Below are 21902 nucleotides of genomic sequence, written 5' to 3'. Positions count from 1 at the left end.
AGTTTAACTGTCATCACGGAAGTATGCAGCTTTTATTTTTTTCCAGGATTGTGGAAATGATGACAGTGACTTCTTTGCCTCCAGGTGATGGAGAACAGAACACTAACTGTTTGTTGCCATTATTTCTACACATTAAAGAACACAAAACCACATTTGAAAAAAAAAAAAACACAAACAGGTCAATAATTTATACTCTATGACATCCACTCGTAAATGTCTTTCTAATGAAATTCAATCCCACAATACGGTTTGCATCGACAAAAAAGCTAATCTGAAACAAACCAGACCAGCAAAACAACACGGGGGCCTTGAAGAGCTGGGGGAATATATATATTCATTCATATTCATATATATTCATATATATATATATATATATATATATATATATATATATATATATATATATATATATATATATATATATATATATATATATATATATATATATATATATATATATATATATAGCTCCAGCTATGTGTGTGTGTAGAGTTTGAATGTTCTCCCCGTGTCCGCGTGGGTTTTCTCCGGGCACTCTGGTTTCCTCCCACATCCCAAAAACATGCTTGATAAGCCGATTGAGCCCTCCAAATTGTCCCTAGGCGTGAGTGCGAGTGCAAATGGTTCGTCTCTGTGTGCCCTGCGATTGGTTGGCAACCAGTTCAGGGTGTCCCCCGCCTACTGCCCGATGACGGCTGGGATAGGCTCCAGCACGCCCGCGACCCCCGTGGGGAATAAGCGGTTCAGAAAATGAATGAATATATATATATGATATCTTACATTACTTGTTATTAGCACTTTTCCCAAGATGACGAACAAGAACAAACTCAAACAAAACGGAAAGCAAATCTTCAATAATGATTTGCTGCACAAACTTGAAGCATATGCTGTCAAAATGAAAGATGATGTAAGAAAAACATTTCCCTCATTTTCAAATTTAATCCAGTGTCTCTGAGGGGGGGTAAAGAAAAATTGGATCCGGGTATTACATGATGTAATTGAATTTCATTATGCTTTCTCTTGTCTGAGGGGAGAGGGCTGCTGACGCAGGTGGACTGAAGCCAGGGTGAGCCGGAGGACAATAAAAGGTGTATAAGTACCCATTTCGTGTGGACTGCATAGTATTCACACATACAGCATCTTCAGCTGCTGCCCTTCAGGGAAGAGAGTCTGGCTTGACAGCATATTAAAGGTACGCTACTATTAAAGTTGTGTCATTCTTGTTATAAAGAAATTCTGTGTACAGGTATAGACCACAAAATCTTTCTGGATTAATTGTGATTCTAAGGGTAAAAAAAAAAACATATATATATATATATGCACCGAGCCGCCTATATATATATATATATATATACTTTTTTTAACAATTGTTTGATTATTGATGAGGTAGTTATTGAGATCTTTCCTTCATTCTTTAGATGAAGAGGTCCTTTGGGATTTTGTTTGTGTCTATCATCTTTGGCACAATGTTCTCTGAGACTATTGGGATTGTTATTGCGGTAAGATCCTTTTTAATTAATAACATTTAATTTAGTGTTGCATTTATAAATGATTTTATCAATATCCTATATTTACTGGTATCTCTGAAGTGAAATTGGAAAAAACCCCATTAACAAATGTATGTTTGATGTATTAATTTTGTATTCAAATGCTTTAATTAATTGATTAATTTATTATTATTATTATTATTATTATTATTATTATTATCATTTCTTATTTTTGATAATATCAGACATCTCAGAAAAACCCACTGAGTTGGCTCCAATTTGATTTAGCCACGGGCCACCCAAAATCCTAACATGAGGTCATTGTCATCTAATCTGCAACAATAATTGTTTTTGAATTCATAAAATGTTTTAACAGATAAATAAAGTCTCTTGAGCAACATTTGTTACAAACGTTGTTAGCCGTCAACTAGGCTTTTCAAAAATAACTGTATGGCAATCAATAAATGGAATCACTGAGATAAATTACAACCTTAAGGACAAAACACTAATCTGTGGACCCTTTTATTTTTGTCCTACTTCACCGTGCAGACAAAGGATAAAAGGGGATGGACTCTCAATAGTGCTGGCTACCTGTTGGGTCCCCGTAAGTACTGAGTACAAACCCACTGCTCAACATATTATTACATTATATGGTTTCACCACCATGTGACTCATAGGTCTTAAATAGATATATGCAAAATTTCAATTTTGTAGTTGCGTGTGAGGAATAGAATTTCAAGGAGAATCAAAATACCCCGCATGAATGCAACGTATGTACTGTAGCTTTTGCGATACTGCTTCCAGAGAATGTGGTTGGGAGGAGAATGAATATGAATGGGAATGAAACAGGCAAAATGTTTGGATTTTTTTCCAAATTTCATGTATAATCCACCTACATTTAAGGCCACACAATATATATATATATATATATATATATATATATATATATATATATATATATATATATATATATATATATATATATATATATATATATATATATATATATATATACTACTTAGACTTTATTCATGTTTATAATTTGTTACAGCTGCAGCAGTTGAGAAATATGCTATGTCAATAAAGTTGCACTGTATTGTATTGTGTTTCAATCAGGGGTAAACATATGTAACTTTTGGGCCGGTTCTCAGATGGATTGTTGAGTTGGCATTTTTTCCTGTATTATAGTATTTATTTTTTGAAATCAAAGAATGGACAAGTGAGCCATACATAAGTAACTTCAAATACTTACATGCATTAAAACTTCATACATCATCAAAACAGCCTGTATTTGACTAGTATATATTTTTTTATGGCTTTTTTGCAAAATTTTCTTCAGATCATATTCCCTGTGTATCTGAAGTGTGCCTATAAATGCTGAAAATTTACTTTGCACTTCATTTTAAAGGATTGTGTTTTGAGTTCTCAGTAATAGGATGTGTTTTAATTGTTGCACTGCCAAGGTTAGTTCATTTGTAATTAGTCTTTGAAAACATTTTTAGACGATTTCCTAGCATAGTCCAAAGCCATTTTTATTTCCAGACAAACTGTACAGTACATTGCCCATTGAAGTGAGTGTGAAAGGTTATTCCAGTTTAGGAAATAGTTAAGGATGAGTATAATAATGCCTGCTGTAGCTATGCACCGATACCACATTTTGGAGCCCGAGCATAAGAACTCACATTCAGTACTCACTGATACTGAGTAATGGTACTTGGTAATGCTGTCATGTCTTTCAATTATAGTTAAAATGACTTTTATTTTGACCACATATTGTTTAATAGCATTGGGTAGCTGCTGTAGGTGGATTAAGCTTCAAACGTAAGAAAATGGAGCACACCTTCACTAGAAATTGCAATGCACAATTCTAATTAAGGCAAGCGTGTTTTCCATTTGTTTTTGTTCATGCATCTCTCTCTTTCTCTCTTTCTCTGGCTCTCTCTCTCTCTCACACACGCCCACAGTCTGTCTCTCTCTGTCTCTCGCTCTCTCACTCTGTCTCTCTGTCTCCCTCCCTGTCTGCCTTGCTCTCTCTCTCTCTCTCTCTCTCTCTCTCTCTCTCTCTCTCTCTCTCTCTCTCTCTCTCTCTCTCTCTCTCTCTCTCTCTCTCTCTCTCTCTCTCTCTCTCTCTCTCTCTCTCTCTCTCTCTCTCTCTCTCTCACTCTCTCTCTGGCCAACTGTTTCTGTTTTTCCCCAGTCCAAGTCGGGTTTGGAACACGTTAGCACAAGCTACGTAAATGCATAGACAAATTTGTACAAAACTATGCACTTGATGTATAGTTAACACATACATGCACACAAACACAACAAACACTTCTATTGTAGCAACTGTTATCATTAAAGCACAGTTTCAGTACAATGTATATTTATTTATTTTATTCTGGTTAGCACGTCCACCTCACAATTAGGAGGGTGAGGGTTCAATTCCACCTGGAGTTTGCATGTTCTCCCCATGCCCACATGGGTTTTCTTCGGCCACTCCGGTTTCCTCCCACATCCCAAAGTAGGCCAATTGAGCACTCCAAATTGCCCCTAGGTCTGAGTGCGAGTGCGGATGGTTGTTCGTCTTTGTGTGCCCTGCCATTGGCTGGGAACCGGTTCAGGGTGTCCCCCGCCTACTGCCCGATGACTGCTGGGATAGGCTTCAGCACGCCCGCGACCCCCCTAGGAGCAAGCGGTATGGAAAATGGATGGATAGATTATTTAAAGGAGCACTAGATCACATTTTGACCATTTTCATAACTCTTCAGATGACTCTTGACTCATGACTCTTCGACTTACATCCTGTTGAATAGTACCGTTGGGATGGACTGACTGCGTCTGTATTGCTTTTACTGACACAAAAGAATGTTGAGGGTGGCAGGAACCATTCCACACAAAATAAACTACAAATGTTTTATGCTTTACGGCATACGTCACGTCCCCCTTTCCTTGCAAAGACGAAAGTTGATGCACTCGCCAATGCACAATTACTGATCGCATATCTCCACAACATCCGATAAAACGGCTGCAAGATGTTGTAAACAACTAAAATAACGAAAATAACAATAATAATGGGGGTGGCAAAGTTTGAGAGCGAGATTTTAACTTGTGACGTGCAGGGTTAAGCCTTTGCTTTGCAGTGACTACTCGCCACTATGTGTTAGGAGGCAGCACTCTCAATTGTGCAGAATTTGTACTTGTGTCTGTCAGGCGATACATGGCAACGCAAGGTGGGGAGTTACCGGTCACTCCTGTATCAGCTCTCAAGCGATTGATGGCAAAATAATGTGGGGAGTTGCCAGTTATTCTTTTGCATCATACTGTCCAGAACGCTTCTTCAAGCTCAATCACAAGTTGTGACAATACCTGCAACTAGTGTTGAAAAAGTAAATTTTCTCCATGAATTGGTTCAAAGTTCAGTTCACAACCTTTAAAATGGATCAGTTCATAGTTCATTATTGAAAATGTAATAACTAAGTCCATCGTGGCGGCTCAGTGGCGCACTGGGTAGCACGTCCGCCTCACAGTTAGGAGGGTGCGGGTTCAATTCCACCTCCGGCCCTCCCTGTGTAGAGTTTGCATGTTCTCCCTGTGTCCGCGTGGGTTTTCTCCGGGCACTCTGGTTTCCTCCCACATCCTAAAAACATGCTTGATAGGCCGATTGAGCACTCCAAATTGTCCCTAGGTGTGAATGCGAGTGTGAATGGTTGTTCGTCTCTGTGTGCCCTGCGATTGGCTGGCAACCAGTTCAAGATGTCCCCCGCCTACTGCCCGATGATGGCTGGGATAGGCTCCAGCACGCCCGCAACCCCCGTGGGGACTAAGCCGTTCAGAAAATGGATGGATGGATAAAAAAAAAGTTGGAGGCACTGTCTTTGGTGGAAAGTAGGCGGGATTGATTCTGGTGGGCTGGACTGTTTCTGGAGCAGCTCCATCCAGTTCATCATTCCAAAACTGCTAAGTTCAGTTCTTTTCTTCCCCTTAAAAAAAAGCGAGCTGTTACCCTCAAGTGCACGTTGGCACTTTCGCATTGTTTTCACCCATTCCATTCACACTAGTATCCAGGTGCTGCTATCACCCTACAATCTGAAATACAGGAGAAAAACGCTTGAATTGTCTTTTTTTTTAATGAATTAAAACCAAAACAGTCCAGAATGTGCAAACACAAACAATCTGCTGTAGGTGCTAGATAGGGTGACCAGATTTGGGTTTCTGAAAAATGACTCCTTTTTTGGAGGGGGGGGGCATGGTCATTTCTGGGAGGGGCGCAGTCATTTTTGAGAGGCAGCAAGGTCATCTTGGGGTAGGTTTTTTTTAATGGGGGGGGTCATTTGTGTCATGTTAAGACATTTGCATTTATTGGCCCGAATAACACAAAACAACATAATTTTGTAATGTAACCCTAATTTTGTAAAATTTTCGTAATTTTCGGACTATAAGTCGCGGTTTTTGTCATAGTTTGGGTGGGGGGGCGACTTATACTCAGGAGCGACTTATATGTGATTTTTTTCACAAATTTTCAAAATTCAAAAATCCGCGATGTAGTGAAACCGCGAAAAAACGAACCGCGATGAAGCAAGGGATTACTGTCATTTGAACTGCAAGTGACGTCACCCGTGCCGCGCGGCGGTTGTTTACATAAAGGGCAAAGGATTCAATTCCGGGTTGACGAAGATGACGAAGGGCCCCACGTACTACCGGCATCATTAACTGCTTTGTTTGTGACACAAAGGACGAAGAGTTTGAAGGATTTAATCATTTGAAGTGACACAGAAGGTTTGAAAAACTGGCTTTTACGCGCACCCGGTCCTTCTTGACGGGAGCTCTCTTTCACCTCCGTGGATGGAAGTCGGGGGCCAGCGCTCGGCCGGGTAGCTGTCCGGGGATGGTGGATGGGGCTCGCACATGGCTTTTACGCACGCCCGCTCCTATTCTATGGAGGTCTCCATGGCTGGAAGTTCAGTAGTTGTTGGCTCGTTGAACTCTTGTTTTGTTAAATAAATAGCAGTTTACCAAACCAACGTCTTTCCTGGTACTTTGTTAATGCTACAATAAAGTTATATACTAGATCTCTGCAGCGCACGGCGTTGTTGACAAAGGACGAGGAATTTGATCGATGGATTTAATGATTTGGAGTGACACAGATGGTTTGATAATGTTGTTTTAATATGATAGTTATTTGAAATATCGCAGATATCGTTATATGGGTCTGTGGAATAATTAGAAATGCAACTTACAACTTTTAATTCATAGTGAATGTATTAATTTTTAACTAGTTTGCTCAGAGAACCACAAAAAAAAATTGAATTTGGGACAGAAAAGGGCAAAGCGTGCAGGCCCAAATAAATTTCTAAAGCAACCAAAAACAATCTCATTAAGAGTCATTCGTGGTTCAACGCCATTTAGAGCACTACAACTTATAAAATTCCTGAATGCTCTCACGGCATGATACCTTATTGTTGCCGTTTGACAAAAAAGGGTGAGCGGCGCTGCTTGTCTGCTTTTCATCGACCGGAATGCGTTATCGCGCTTTCGTCGCATTATGATGACGTAAGCTTGCTACGACTGTTTATGCCCGGGGTTGCCAAATTATATACTCCCGCCTATTTAAACCTCGTTTACAGTGTGTTAAACAGGGTTTTATTTTGAGAAGAAAGAAGAGATTTATTTCTAAGAAGAGAAAACCTGTCATCCTTGAACGAAAGTGTTTTTGAACAATCACACACACACACACACACACACACACACACAGACACACACATCGTCATATGCGGGAATCGAACTCATGGTGCACACAAGACCGGCGAGTATACCACTACACTATCAGCCTTCACCTTCATCTTCTTCCGCTTATCCGGGGTCGGGTCGCGGGGGCAGCAGCTTAAGAAGGGACTCCGAGACCTCCCTCTCCCCAGCCACTTCCTCCAGCTCATCCCGGGGGGTCCCAAGGCGTTCCCAGGCCAGCCGAGAGACGTCGTCTCTCCAGCGCGTCCTGGGTCGTCCCCGGGGTCTCCTACCGGTGGGACATGCCCGGAACACCTCCCCAGGGAGGCGTCCAGGAGGCATCCAGATGAGATGCCCGAGCCACCTCATCTGGCTCCACTCAACGTGGAGGAGCAGCGGCTCTACTTTGAGTCTCTCCCGGATGACCGAGCTTCTCACCCTATCTTTAAGGGAGAGCCCGGACACCCTGCGGAGGAAACTCATTTCAGCCGCTTGTATGCTGGATCTTGTTCTTTCGGTCACGACCCATAGCTCGTGACCATAGGTGAGGGTAGGAGCGTAGATCGACCGGTAAATCGAGAGCTTTGCCATTTGGCTCAGCTCTCTCTTCACCACGACGGACCGGTACAGAGTCCGCATTACTGCCGACGCTGCACCGATCCGCCTGTCGATCTCGCGCTCCATCCTGCCCTCACTCGTGAACAAGACCCCAAGATACTTGAACTCCTCCACTTGGGGCAGGATCTCATCCCCGATCCGGAGAGGGCATTCCACCCTTTTCCGACCGAGGACCATGGACTCGGATTTGGAGGTGCTGACCCTCATCCCGACCGCTTCACACTCGGCTGCGAACCGCTTCAGTGAGAGCTGGAGATCTCGGACTGAAGAAGCCAACAGCACCACGTCATCTGCAAAAAGGAGTGACGCGATGCTGAAGTCCCCAAACCGGACCCCCTCAACGCCTCGGCTGCGCCTAGAAATTCTGTCCATAAAAATTATGAACAGAATCGGTGACAAAGGGCAGCCTTTGCGGAGTCCAACCCTCACTGGGAACGAATCCGACTTACTGCCGGAAATGCGGACCAAACTCTGGCATCGGTGATACAGGGACCGAACCGCCCTTATCAGTTGGCTCGGCACCCCGTACTCCCGAAGCACCCTCCAGAGAACCTCCCGAGGGACACGGACGAACGCCTTCTCCAAGCCATCCCCTCCTTGAAAAAAAGTGAACTGAACTGCCGTTCAGAACCGTTCAGTGGCCCTAGAATGAACGCGGTCAAAAAATGTTCATGAAGCAAAAATGCGCTATGTTCAGTTTATGTCCGTTATGTTATAAAGGTTCATGAGTTCAAAAGTTCAACCTAAAAATAAATATTGCAATTCTTTCCTTTCATGCAACTATTATTGGTCTATTGTACAAAGTATGTTGCAAGAGTATGTATAGTGGTGGCTGAAGTCACTGTAGTTTTTATGTGTTGCGGCAACGTATCAACCAACTTAATACTGTATAATGAAGGGAAAAAAACAGAATTGTCTGGTGGTACAGATTTTTATTTATTTATCCTCAAAATGGGGTGCTCAATTCAACCGTCATTGGCCAATTGGTAAAATTCTTGATGTGTCCTATGGCCTGTTCACCCCAATGTCTTAGTGTGTTTACGTATATGTGAAGCTCACGTAAAGGTTCCTCCTGCCTCATCCTGTGTTACAGGTCGGATTGATCACCTAATTCAGATAAAGGATTCACCCAGTGCCAGAGGCAGAGACGAGCTGATCACTCAATGTAAGATAGAAACATACAGCCTCTGCAGGGCCTTGGTTTGAGGCCAGGGATTGCTCCATTGATACATGCTGTTGCAGCTATCATTGTATTACTTCTATTTCTTATTTGTGTTTTACTTAAACAAATATTTTGATATCCTGTAAATGTTGACACAGTAAAAAGGTAAACATTTCTGTTGCATATAGAGGGTGGAATCCAGGAATGTATTTCTTCCGACTGAAATGGTAATTGGGTCAGCCATGGATCATCTTGGTCTCTCAATGTTCTACAAAGTCTGGTTTGGACCAAATTATAAAATACATATTCGGTAGATATTTTTACCATATTCAATAGTATACTTGACATGTTTTTTTTGTTCTTTTTTAACCAAACTATACTGTTAGTATGAATATATGGGTCCCTGCTGTTACTGTCATTTTATGAGTGGCTTTGGTCCATATTACAGTCACATTTCAGCTAAACTTAGATGAGTAAAGACAAACAGTAACGCTGTTATTAATATAATTATAATTAATTTAATACCACAACCGGAGATTTTGTCAGTGATCACTGTAGAAACATCCACTCTTACACCAGAGTATGTCGTTCAGTTGGTTTCAGTTTGTTAACCTCATCTGACTCAAAGAATTGAATTGAATCACATTGAATCAGAGGAATACAGTGTCAAATGCTTTGAAGACATGTTGTAGTGGCTTTACATGTGTTCATTAAGCAGCCCTGTTTTTAGCCTGATACAAATGCATAATATGTGTGTGGGAGAGATAATATGACTTCTCTCCATACACAGTTTGGGCTCTGGTACCAGTCTTCTCGAGGTTGGATAGGCTCTCTACCACTCTGGCTTTAATGGGGACATCTGACAGGATCCCCGGTCAGAAAAAGTTTCAACTCCCACTTCCGGCAGAACTTTGCCCGTGTCAAGCGCGGGACATTGAGTTTGAGTGGACCATGTTTCGCACCTCCATTGTTGAGGCAGCTGATTGTAGCTGTGGCCTGTCATGGCGGTAATCCCCTAACATGATTCAGTAAAGAAGTCATATCAGGATTTCTTGGCCTTTTGGAATCTGGAGGCTGTTGACAGGTATTGGCTGTTCAAGTGGGCTGACGGGTTTTGCTGTCTGAGGGGAATACAACTTTGGTGTCGCCGAGGTAAAAATTCAAGCGTGGGAGGAGTTCAGTGAGGCTATGAAAAACGACTTCCAATGGCTTCAAGCAAATTCTGCTCTACCATCCGGCCTCTCAGGAGGGGATAACACTGCATATAGAGGAGATGCTGTACTGCTGACCTCGACTCCAGACATTGTGATGTGCTGGTGAGATCAACACACCTTTGTGGAAGCAGAATGTGGGGATTCTGAGGTGGGCTCTCTTGTTTCTGGACTTGAAGTCACTTTGATGGTCCAAAACCTACTCGGTGAGAAAGCCCCGGGGATCGCTGAGATCCACGGATTTCCTAAAGGCTCTGGATGATATGCCTCTACAACATCTCGTGGGAATCAGATACAATGCCTCTGGATTGGCAGACCAGGGTGGTGGTCCCTTTTTTAAGAAGGGGAACCAGAGGGTGTGTTGCAACCATTGAGGGGATCACACTCTTCAGCCTCCCTGGTAAGGTCTATTCAGGGGTGTTGGAGAGGAGGGGCCATCGGTAGGTTGAATTTCAGCTTCAGTTGGAGCAGTGTGGTTTTCGTCCCACCCGTGGACCAGCTCTACATATACCCTCTGAAATGGTTTTAATCAGTCTACATGTGTAGACTTGGATAGGTTATTTGTACCCCAGGATATCTTGTAGGGCATTCTATGGGAGTATGAGGTATCAGACACCTGGGCCGGAGCTGTTCAAGAAGATTCAAGATTCAAGAAGAATTTATTCGCCATGTTTGAGCGTGCCAAACAAGGAATTTGACTTTGTTACATCACAGTCTCTGTTCAACATGTAGGTGACTAACAACACTCAGGACATGTGAAAATGACAAATGACAATATTCTCAGCCATCCCCTGATCTTAAACTCCCATGAGGGCAAGGAATAACTCAAATCTCCGACTAGGGGAAGTGAGAAACCTTGAGAAGAGACCACAGATGGGAGGGTCCTGCTTCCAGGATGACCAGGCTGCAATGGATGCAGAGAAGACACATAGTGCAAACAGTGTAGACAATCCAAAAAAGTGTGGAGAGCAGGATATTATAGCACAGCAATGACTCTGAGACTCTAAGAGTGGTCTGAGTTCATCAGAGCAACAGCCTGGGGGAAGAAGCTGTCTCTGTGTCTGCTGGTTTTGGCGTACAGACCTCTGTATCGCCGTCCGGAGGGGAGTAGGTCAAACAGACTGTAACCTGGGTGAGAAGGGTCTGTAGAGATGTTGCTTGCGCGTTTCCTGGTCCTGGACAGGTACAAGTCTTGGATAGATGGGAGGTTGATTCCAATGATTTTTTCTGCAGGCCTGATTGTCCGTTGCAGTCTGTGCTTGTCTTGTTTGGAGGCTGATCCAAACCAGACAGTGATGGAGGTGCAGAGGACAGACTGGATGATGGCAGTGTAGAAGGTCTTCAGCAGCTCCCGCGGCAGGTTGAACTTCTTGAGCAGTCTCAAGAAGTACAGCCTCTGCTGGGCCTTCTTCCGGACAGAGTCTATGTGGCCGGTCCATTTCAGGTCCGTGAGATTGTGGTACCCAGGAACTTGAAGGTGTCTGAGGAGAGTATGGTATTACTGCAGATAGTGAGGGGTGAAAGTGGTGAAGGATCTCGCCTGAAATCCACTGTCATCTCCACGGTTTTGAGCGGCTTCAGCTCCAGGTGGTTTTGGCTGCACCAATGGACCAGCCGCTCCACCTCCTGTCTGTACGCAGTCTCATCACCGTCCCGGATCAGTCCGATGAGGGTCGTGTCGTCTGCATACTTCAGGAGCTTCACAGGAGAGTCACCTGAGGAGAAATCGTTGGTGTAGAGCAGGGGTGTCCAAACTTTTTGCAAGGAGGGCCAGATTTGATAAAGTGAAGGGGCCCGGGGGCCAGTAGTTTTTTCGGACATTTTTTTAACTACAATTTCATCCAAATAAACACTGTTATAAAACAAATTTCATTCTCCCAATTGTCTTTATTTTTTAAATGACAAAATAACCAAATATAAGCCACTCAGGCAGATGTGAACAACTCTAAAAACACAATTTGTGCCTTTCATTCATATCTGAAGAGTCCGATAACATTGAACAAACTGTATGAAATACCTTAAATTTGCATGAGTTTAAAATTATTTTCGCCTCAGGAACATTTTAAATAGGAGTTATAAGTAATACATAAAATACGAAACATTGAACAAACTGTATGAAATACCTTAAATTTACATGAGTTTAAAATTATTTTCGCCTCATGAACATTTCACACAGGGTTCGCGCGTACCCTTTTTACAACGGGTTTATTTCCGCATTTGACTTGCGCATGCTCCGCATAGCAGGACAGCTGGAGTCATGTTCTCGCTGTGAAATCACGCCGGGTCGCGCGAGATTACATTTCTGCGGCATAAATATAAAATAGCTTTGGTACGTGTATTAAAGCGCTGGTCAACAATGGCGGCGGGCCACATACTAAAGATTTTATCACAGAGGCCGCGGGCCTGATGAAATTTGACCACGGGCCGCAATTGGCCGGACTCTCTGGTGTAGAGAGAGAAGAGCAGTGGGGAGAGGACGCACCCCTGAGGGGCGCCAGTACTGGTGGTTCTGGTGCCAGATGTGATGCTCCCCAGCCTCACACGCTGTCTCCTGTTGGTCAGGAAGCTGGTGATCCAATGACAGGTGGAGGCAGGCACCGCGAGCTGGATGAGCTTCTGTTGGAGGATGTCAGGAGCGATGGTGTTGAACGCCGAGCTGAAATCCACAAACAGGATCCTGGCGTACGTTCCTGGGGTGTCCAGGTGGTGCAGGATGTAGTGCAGTCCCATGTTGACCGCATCATCCACCGACCTGTTTGTCCGGTAGGCAAACTGGAGGGGGTCAAGCAGGGGACCTGTGACATGCTTCAGGTGGTTCAGCACCAACCTCTCGAAAGATTTCATGACCACAGATGTCAGAGCGGCAGGTCTGTAGTCATTCAATCCTGTGATGGTGGGCTTCTTGGCCACTGGAACGATGGTGGAGCTTTTGAAGCACGAGGGCACCTCACACAGCTCCAGGGAGCGGTTGAAGATCCGTGCAAAGGTGGGCGCCAGCTGCTCAGCACAGACTTTCAAGCAGGAGGGTGATACGCCGTCTGGGCCCGGTGCCTTCCTGATCTTTTGTCTCCGGAACACCTGGCGCACTTCCTCCTCACGGATCTGGAGTGCGGGCACGGCCTCTGCAAGAGAGAGATTAGATGACAGCGGTGATGGAGGTGTGGACAGAGCGCTTGTGAGGGGAGGGGAGTATGTTGATTGTGCTGCAGAAGGTCCTGTTGTGTGGGAGGACTGATCAAACCTGCAGTAGAACCTGTTCAGCTGGTTAGCAAGCCTTGGGCTCTCCACAGGACGGGGGGTTCGTTTCTTGAAGCCCGTGATGCTCTGCAGACCTTTCCACACTGTTGAGGGATCAGGATTGGCAGACAGTAAATCAGTGAATTTTTAACCCCTACTTTTTCTACCTACCACAGTGTCCAAAAATTACTAGTCAACCAGGTTGTGAAGACAAAATGCCATCAGGAAACTGTTGACCCTGGACAAAATACTGACTGAGGAACATGAATGTCAAAATCCACATGACGGCTGATCTAGGGCTGTCGTCAAGTCTACCCTTATCGGGTCAAAGTCAAGTCTGTAGGTCCAAGTCGAAGTCCAGATGAGATTAAGAGTAAATCTTAAAACAGAAAAAACATTATTTTCCCAAACACAAAATTAGATACATTTCATTCCATTGGAATGAAAATGCCACAGATGGACCCGACCTCCTCATCACCCCCAATGTCAGACCCCCACACCATGCTTGTGTCCCACCCAACTTCAAAGGGAACAATTAACATTGAATGCCATGCTTTTATGTGGGTTTACAAACCCCTTTGGAAGAAATAAAGCTGTGATAAGGAGACTTACCTAAGAATATTTCCCAGACGACTGGATGTGTATTCAAACTGTGGCATCTTTCCCACTTTGAAGATGCAAAAAAATGCCATTCTCCCAGCTGGTCTCCACCGCAACCAACTTGGCACTGCTGGTCCAAGAGTGATCCCAAGAGGTAGATGTAAGAACTGCAGCTACACATTCCTCCAACAAAATTGTTCATTGAAATGCAATGCATTTGAGTGTAAGATTGTGTAATGTTTAATGTGCTTAAACGTGCTAGATTTGCATTGTTGAAGGCCATGCTAATAATCATTTTGCCCGTTATGTTTAGAACACATCGCCAAAAAGTGTTACACAACATTTTTTTTTCTTTCATTCATTTCTGTTTGCCTTAGAAGAGAATATTGTATTACTATGTCCAGTGTGTTTTATTAGCAGTCGATAATAAACATTGTCCATGTGTAGAAGTCAAGTGTAAATTGTGTGTGTTTGGGTTAAAAATATTAACCACTATTTTTATTTTTACTTTAGACTGACGTTCAGACTAGGTTTTTCATTTTCCTTCTGTCAATCCAAACTTGACGTGGTGCCTTGCCCCGAGAGGCGAGCAGGAGTAATGCAGCCATTCTTTGCAAGTCGCTATTAATTGTTAATACACATATTTGTGTTTTGACAAATTACAATGTACAATGCTATTTACGCTACAATGTTCAACACTCTTTAGAATGGAATGGAACCCTTTGCTTCATTGACCGTGTGTGCAAATAAAGACTAAAAACATCCATCCATCCATCCATTTTCTGAACCGCTTAGTCCCCACGGGGGTCGCGGGCGTGCTGGAGCCTATCCCAGCTGTCATCGGGCAGTAGGCGGCGGCCTGAACTGGTTGCCAGCCAATCGCAGGGCACACAGAGACGAACAACCATTCGCACTCACACCTAGGGACAGTTTGGAGTGCTCAATCGGCCTACCAAGCACCAAAAACAATTTTTTAAAAACTTTCTTGATAAGCAGGTTTTTGAAATTGCAATTGCACTTTGGCTCATATCCTCCATAAGTTTGTTTTTTTGTGCAACCTTAGGATATTTCAATTGTTCCAACTGGACGCAAAAGTATCAATGCATTAGTAGCTAAATAATCAAAGTTTTGGTCTCTAATTAGAGAGGAGGAGGAGATTGAGCACCGAAGAGCTTCAAACTGCACTGAGCAGTGTGATGCAGCTACAAAATTGGGCCGAACTCAAAGCTATTGAATGAACACTTCGGGTTTCCTCATGCTGCGCTAAGATTATTTAGACAGTAGTAGTGGTTCAGTGAAACAAACCACTAATGTTACCGGATGGGAAACATCTGGGAACTGTGATATTTTCTTTCCTTGTTCAAAAATGTAAGGCCATGAATCTTGCCTCTTAAGGGCGGAGGCTTTCCTCTTTTTGTGGTACCTCTACAAGGGTCGAACAAAGATCGACATTGTGCCTTATGTGTGCAAAGTTGTCATCTAACAGAATCTACAGGGCTTTATGTCAGGCTTTCCTAAACACGTAGTGGTTGCCAGTTCTCGATTAGGGCTGGGATGATACGAGTAACTCACGATTCAATATTGTGGCTATAGTTGGCTAGATTAGATTTTAACAATATATCACAATAAATGTGAGTCAAAAAATACCCATGAAACGAAAAATGTCAAGAGTGCACTTATTTAATGCCAAATCACAATGTACAAAAAACATGAACAAGCATCTGCCGTGCGCGCGCAGCACAGGTCTAGTATATAACTATATTATAGCGTTAACAAACAACCAGGAAAGACGTGGGTTTGGTAAACGGCTCTTTATTTAACAAAACAAGAGTTCAACGAGTCAACAACTACTGAACTGTAACAATAAAACCATATACAAGTTGCTACACAAAATAAAATATATCAAATAACGATAACATAATAGGTTTTTCAAACCTTGTGTCACTCCAAATCATTAAATCCTTCAAACGTGGGGCCCTTAGTCGTCTTCGTCATCCCATGATCGAATCCTTTGTCCTTTATGTAAACAACCAGCCGCGCGGCATCGGTGACATCACTTGCAGTTCATTTATTCATTTTCTGAACCGCTTAGTCCCCACGGGGGTCGCGGGCGTGCTGGAGCCTATCCCAGCCGTCATCGGGCAGTAGGCACCCTGAACTGGTTGTCAGCCAGAGACGAACAACCATTCGCACTCACACCTAGGGACAATTTGGAGTGCTCAACAGCATGGATGTGGGAGGAAACCGGAGTGCCCGGAGAAAACCCACGCGGACACGGGGAGAACATGCAAACTCCACGCAGGGAGGGCCGGAGGTGGAATCGAACCCGCACCCTCCTAACTGTGAGGCAGACGTGCTACCCAGTGCGCCACCGAGCCACCTCCTCTTTTTTATTTATTTATGTATTTATTTTACATTCATGCAAACGAATGGATTTACAATCTAGCAGTCGAACTTGCAGTTCAAATGACAATAATCCCTTGCTACATCGCGGTTCGTTTTGCGCGGTTTCACTACATCGCGGATTTTTGAATTTTTAAAATTTGTGAAAAAAATCACATATAAGTCGCTCCTGAGTATTAGTCACCCCCCCACCCAAACTATGAAAAAAAACGCGACTTATAGTCTGAAAATTACGGTATATATAGCATGCCTTTAACTGCCTTTAACCTTGACAAAGACAAACAACTCTACTTTTGTCCAGATGGTATCGATGGTCACGGGGTACTGGGCGATAAGCCTGGTCTTGCTGGCAAGAGAGACATGGACTGGGAGGAAAACGTCCAAACAGGTTGGTGTTTGGTGCATAATATACCGTATTGGCCCGAATATAAGACGACCCCGATTATAAGACGACCCCCTCTTTTTCAAGACTCAAGTTTGAAAAAAGACTTTTTGAACACCAAATTTAATTTTTATACAGAAAATAATTACATCTGACACAAATAATTATAACAATATATTCGAGAGAAAAAGCATGTTAGTTTGCCTCATTCAAATCATGCAAAAACTGTCTATCACATCTTAATATCTGAACATTTAAATATGTAAACTAAAGCTCAATCACATTTGAAAATGAATGGCTTCTGGATTTTGAAATGTAAATAAATACTGTGATAAAACAACAAAATTCCAATAATTGCATTAGCCATCAAAGTGAAGTCTAACTGTAACTGTAGTCTTGAAACAAATCTGAATAAGGAAAAACATTTCAAGAAAATAATGCAAACAACAACCGCTATTGTTGGGGAGCCTGAGCCATAACTCCGATGGTTATGCTCTTTTCGCCCCAGGGTGTCGGTCAGAACACAGGAGGGAAGACGTGATTTAGTTTTGATTGCTTTACTGAATTATTGGCAAAAAAGTAACAGGCAGTGTGGCTCATAGGGGCATACAGGCAAACTGGCAAAAGGGTATAGGCACACGTTTGATCGTAAGGATGTGAGAGCAGGTGTGTGTAGTGTACATGGGTGAGTCTTTGGGAGTGTGAATGTGATTCTTGTGTGTGTGATTATTGTATGAAGCGTGCGAAGGGTGTGTGGGGTGTGTGTGCGTGGGGGGGGGGGGGGGGGGGGGGTTCTGCAACAGACAGAAATACATAATGTAAGTCAACGCTCAACTTCTGACGTCACACAATACGACGGCACACATGACATAATTAACTGCGCGTAACGGTTGCACTATACTAAATAACCAAAAATGAAATACTCTCGGCAACACACCAAACATAAGTCATCGAGACAACAAAATATATTTGCTGGCGACCGTTAGTTGCCGTGCCGCTGCGTAACGGCTACTCGTACGATGCTAGTCAAACTTAAAAGAGCGCGCCAAAGCTATCAATCAAACGGCGCACACACAAAACAAACCACGATCAGACAATCGGCACAACAGTGGACAGTGGTAACAATAAAATGTATATACTCACTTTGTGTCAAAGACGCACACGATCACAGCAACATAATATATCTTATATTCAGGCCAAAACGGTATGTTTGACGTTCGAATATTTATCCATGGGTCACACCTCCAAGTTCAATATACTGTGTTGTTCAGGGAAAGTTGTTAAGTTAGTCCATGAGTAGATGCAATATGCGCTTGGAAGTTAAATCCATCCATCCATCCATCCATCCATCCATCCATCCATCCATCCATCCATCCATCCATCCATCCATCCTCTCGAGTCACGGGGGCAGCAGGGAAGCCCAGACCCCAGCCACTTCATCCGGCTTATCTCGGGGAATCCCAAGGCGTTCCAAGGCTAGGACAGAGGGCCCCACAGAACTTCCCGAGTGACACGGTCGAATGCCTTCTACAAGTCCACAAAACCAATATAGACTGGTTGGGCAAACCTCCCATGCATGCTCAAGTACCCTGCTGAGGGTGTAGATCTGGTTTACTGTTCCATGGCCAGAATGAAAACCACACTGCACCTTGTGAATTCAAAATATGATCACCCGACGCATCCTCCTCTCCAGCACCCCTGAATAGACCTTACCGGGGAGGCTGAGGAATGTGATTCCTCTGTAGTTGGAACACAGCCTCCGGTCCCCTTCTTAAAAAGGGGGACCACCACCCCAGTCTGCCAATCCAGAGGCACTGTTCCCGATGTCCAGGCAATGTTGTAGAGGCGTGTCAGCTAGGACAGCCCCACAACATCCACAACCTTTAAGAACTCTGGGCGGGTCTCATCCACCTCCGAGTAGCTTTTTAACTACCTCGGTGACTTCGACCCCACAGATTGGAGAGTCCACTTCAGAGTCTCCAGGCCCTGCTTCCACAATGTGTCGGTGGAATTGAGGAGGTCTTCGAAGTATTCTCCCTACCGACTCACAACATCCCGAGTCGAAGTCAGCAGCACACCGTCTCCACTGTAAACAATGTTAACGGTGGACTGCTTCCTCCTCCTGAGACGCCGGATGGTGGACCAGAATTACCTCAAAGCCATCCGGAAGTCATTCTCCATGGCCTCGCGGAACTCCTCCCACACCTGGGTTTTTGCCTCAGCAACCGCAGAGGGTGCGTTCCGCTTGGCCGTCACCTGCCTCCGGAGTCCCATAGGCCAAAAAGGCATGATAAGACTCTTTCTTCAGCTTGACAGCATCCCTTACCGCCAATGTCCATCAGTAGGTTTTGGGGTTGCCGCCACGACAGGCACAACCACCTTACGACCACCGACCATCGGCCGCCTCAACAATGGAGGCACTAAACATGTTCCACCAAGACTCAATGTCCATCGGCTCCACCGGGAAAATGTACTTGTACAATGTATTCGGTCAGTTCCATGCCCAAACCAGGGCTTGAACGACACGGTGGCCTTGAGAGGTCATATTGACTGGGTCATGTAAAACTGACCCACTGAGGCAATATCAGAAGAGCCACAAAGACCTGAGGGAAACGTTCTTGCAGGTTTTTCCTCAACAGTTCTTGCAAACGTTTTTTAAAAATAAATATATTCAAAGTTCTGTCATGTTTTTTCCCAGGGTTTCATTCCCTCAACAAAAAAATACTGTTTTGATCAGCTGTAGAATTAATTTGTCTCCTTGGTGGTCTAAAAATGTGAATACCGTCATTTGTTACTATTTTTTCACAGGTAGCCAAAGAAAAGTGGAAGAGGACGTTGTCCACAGTGTCATTGATTTCCTGACATACCTCAAATTTAAAGGTATTCATACTGTCTCTGCCAGTGGTGTTATGAATATTTTGCAAATAGTATTTCAGCCTATTTGATAGTCTTAAAACCTCTCAGTTAAAAATTGGGTTCTTTTGTAAAAAAAAATTAAATAAAAAATTGCACAAAACAACCCAGGAAGGTCAAGGACCAATTTCAGGGGTGGGAATTTTGTCTGGGACGGACGCCCATTTTATTAACGAAAGAAGAGAGACAAGAAAGATAAAAAAATAAAAGAAAAAAGGGACGGACTGAGGACATCCGGAAGTGGTTTTTATCATACTTATCCAGGTCAAGTTCCAGCACTTCCACCTGAAACGAGAATAGCTTAAGTTTGCAAGGAAATCTCAACTCTTTTTATTGAGAGACAAAAATGAGTAATAAATAGACAAAAGTTGTGAACTGTATTAGAGCAAAGTGAGATCTCTTAAATCTTCATAGGAGTTTAATATGAGATTTGTGTTCCTTGTTTCTCAGGAGAAACAAATATGAAACAGGATAAACCAGCCATGGACTCATATTTATCCTACACAAACCTCAAAATTGTCTAGGAAATAGAAATGAAACATTTCTTTTATCTCTTTTAAGAATACCTTTTCCTCTGAGGTCTCCTTTGCCTGATGGCCACCGAATAACATTTTGTTTGACACCGCAATAACCAATTTCATTCTACCCTTGGCTACAATGCAGAGTGGGACCCTGGTCAAAGTAATCCATTTTAAACTCAAAACCTTTTGGTCTTTTAAAGTTGTCAATAAAAATAAGTTTAGGTGAGGCTTTGTCAAGAACTTTTGCAGCATTGATATATGCAATCCACCGTTTTAATCAAATTGAGTTTCTCAACTATGCCACCATGACTTATTTTGTTTCGACACGGTCTGACAATGAAAAGAGACCAATGTCGGAAGCCATTTTAAAATGGACAATTGGAAAAAAAAAAGGATGGACAATTGAAGGACAGAATAAGGACGGACAGATGAGGACGCTAGGGAACTTAGGTGGGGAACGTAGGATGTAGATATACCCAAAACTAATGTTTTTTTTTGTAATTTGCAGAAATGGGAGCCTTACAAAGCATGACTTCTTCTGTAGCATCAGATGAAATGGCTAATCCATAACCACATCACTCTCCACCCTTCTTTACCCAACATTTAGTTTTTGCCAAAAGAACCTCAGTTAACTTTAGAGCAGGGATGTCCAAAGTTTGAAGATCAAATTGTAACGTTCGGGCAGACACACAGACTTTGTTTTCTGCATTGTATTAGTTTTTTATTGATCTTACCTGGATTTGGCTTACAAGAAAACAGTGGGAAGAAAATAATTTGGAGGAAGTACTCAATGTAATAAAATTAGGAGTTCTTTTTTTTTTAAGATGACTAATATATATCATGATTCTTCCTGAAATGCATCAAAATTTATATCTATATTTATACATATCATTATCTAGATGTCTGTATAAACTGGCCACAAAATGTGATCTTATCCTCATATAAGTCAATAGCAAAACAGACTCCATTAAACTAGAACCATACAAATAAATGTGGTTTCCTTTTTAAATGGACAGGGGATGTTAGCATTCACACTGTAGGTTAATGACCTTTGCAACAGTTAAATGGAGCCGGAAGTCAGCCACCATAGGGTACAAAAGACAGGAGGTGTTGGTTAAATCTACCCTGCCCAATGAAAAACACAACAGTTTTTATTTTTATGTTCTCAAGAAGCAATGCCAATTTTAACCATGCTGAGACCTAATGTTTATACTGTATATGGAGAGAAAGTAGGGCACTCTTGCTCTTCTCCTGAGGAGTTGCCATTCTCAAACGATACCTGAGAGAGCACTGCGCAGAAACATAAATGGGGTGAAGAAAATTCAGAAGTACCGACAAAATTCAAATAAACATCTGGTACATGCAAATATCTATTTTGAAAAACTATAATGAGAACAACATTAAACATGAATGGATGTCATTGGTGGACACCACAGTGGAAGCCACTGCTCCTAAAAAATATTGCCAAAGGTTTTAAGTTTGCAAAAGTGCACTACGCGAATGGACAGATTATTATCAAATATATTATATATTTTTTGGGAAAGTACACAAAAGGCACAGGACATGATCATCAAAACCTTATGCTGGCTGTGAAGTATGATAAATGAGGCCTCATGTAGTGGGACTCTTGGGTTGCTTCAGGGCCTACCGTGATTTTCGGAC

The 21902-nt window shown here is 43.0% G+C and overlaps 1 protein-coding gene and 1 long non-coding RNA gene across 4 annotated transcripts; one reads left to right on the top strand and one right to left on the bottom strand.

Moving 5' to 3' along the window:
* The first annotated feature begins 1418 nt into the window (after positions 1–1418).
* On the top strand, positions 1419–21146 carry gal (galanin/GMAP prepropeptide). 2 transcript variants are annotated; one of them, XM_085913600.1, is made up of 6 exons: positions 1419–1499; positions 2037–2091; positions 8905–8976; positions 16726–16812; positions 19615–19686; positions 20749–21146. In XM_085913600.1, the coding sequence occupies exons 1-6, from the start codon at positions 1419–1421 to the stop codon at positions 20808–20810; spliced, it is 429 nt and encodes a 142-aa protein (XP_085769726.1). In that variant the 3' UTR covers positions 20811–21146. The 2 variants fall into 2 exon arrangements, with proteins under 2 accessions (XP_085769726.1, XP_085769727.1); XM_085913601.1 differs by having other exon boundaries at positions 16726–16816; positions 19619–19686.
* On the bottom strand, positions 10856–13033 carry LOC147056156 (uncharacterized). 2 transcript variants are annotated; one of them, XR_015066344.1, is made up of 3 exons: positions 13012–13033; positions 12667–12936; positions 10856–11899 (listed from the first exon to the last, which is right to left on the bottom strand). It is a non-coding gene; the product is annotated as an uncharacterized LOC147056156 (long non-coding RNA). The 2 variants fall into 2 exon arrangements; XR_015066345.1 differs by lacking the exons at positions 12667–12936; positions 13012–13033 and adding an exon at positions 12308–12605.
* Positions 21147–21902: the final 756 nt, after the last annotated feature.

The sequence above is a fragment of the Syngnathus leptorhynchus genome, chromosome 6 (assembly GCF_054491065.1).
Source record: "Syngnathus leptorhynchus isolate UIUO chromosome 6, UIUO_Slep, whole genome shotgun sequence".
Lineage (NCBI taxonomy): Eukaryota > Metazoa > Chordata > Actinopteri > Syngnathiformes > Syngnathidae > Syngnathus > Syngnathus leptorhynchus.
The sequence above is the reverse complement of the archived record's forward strand: the minus strand, read 5'-3'. Positions and strand labels throughout refer to the sequence as shown.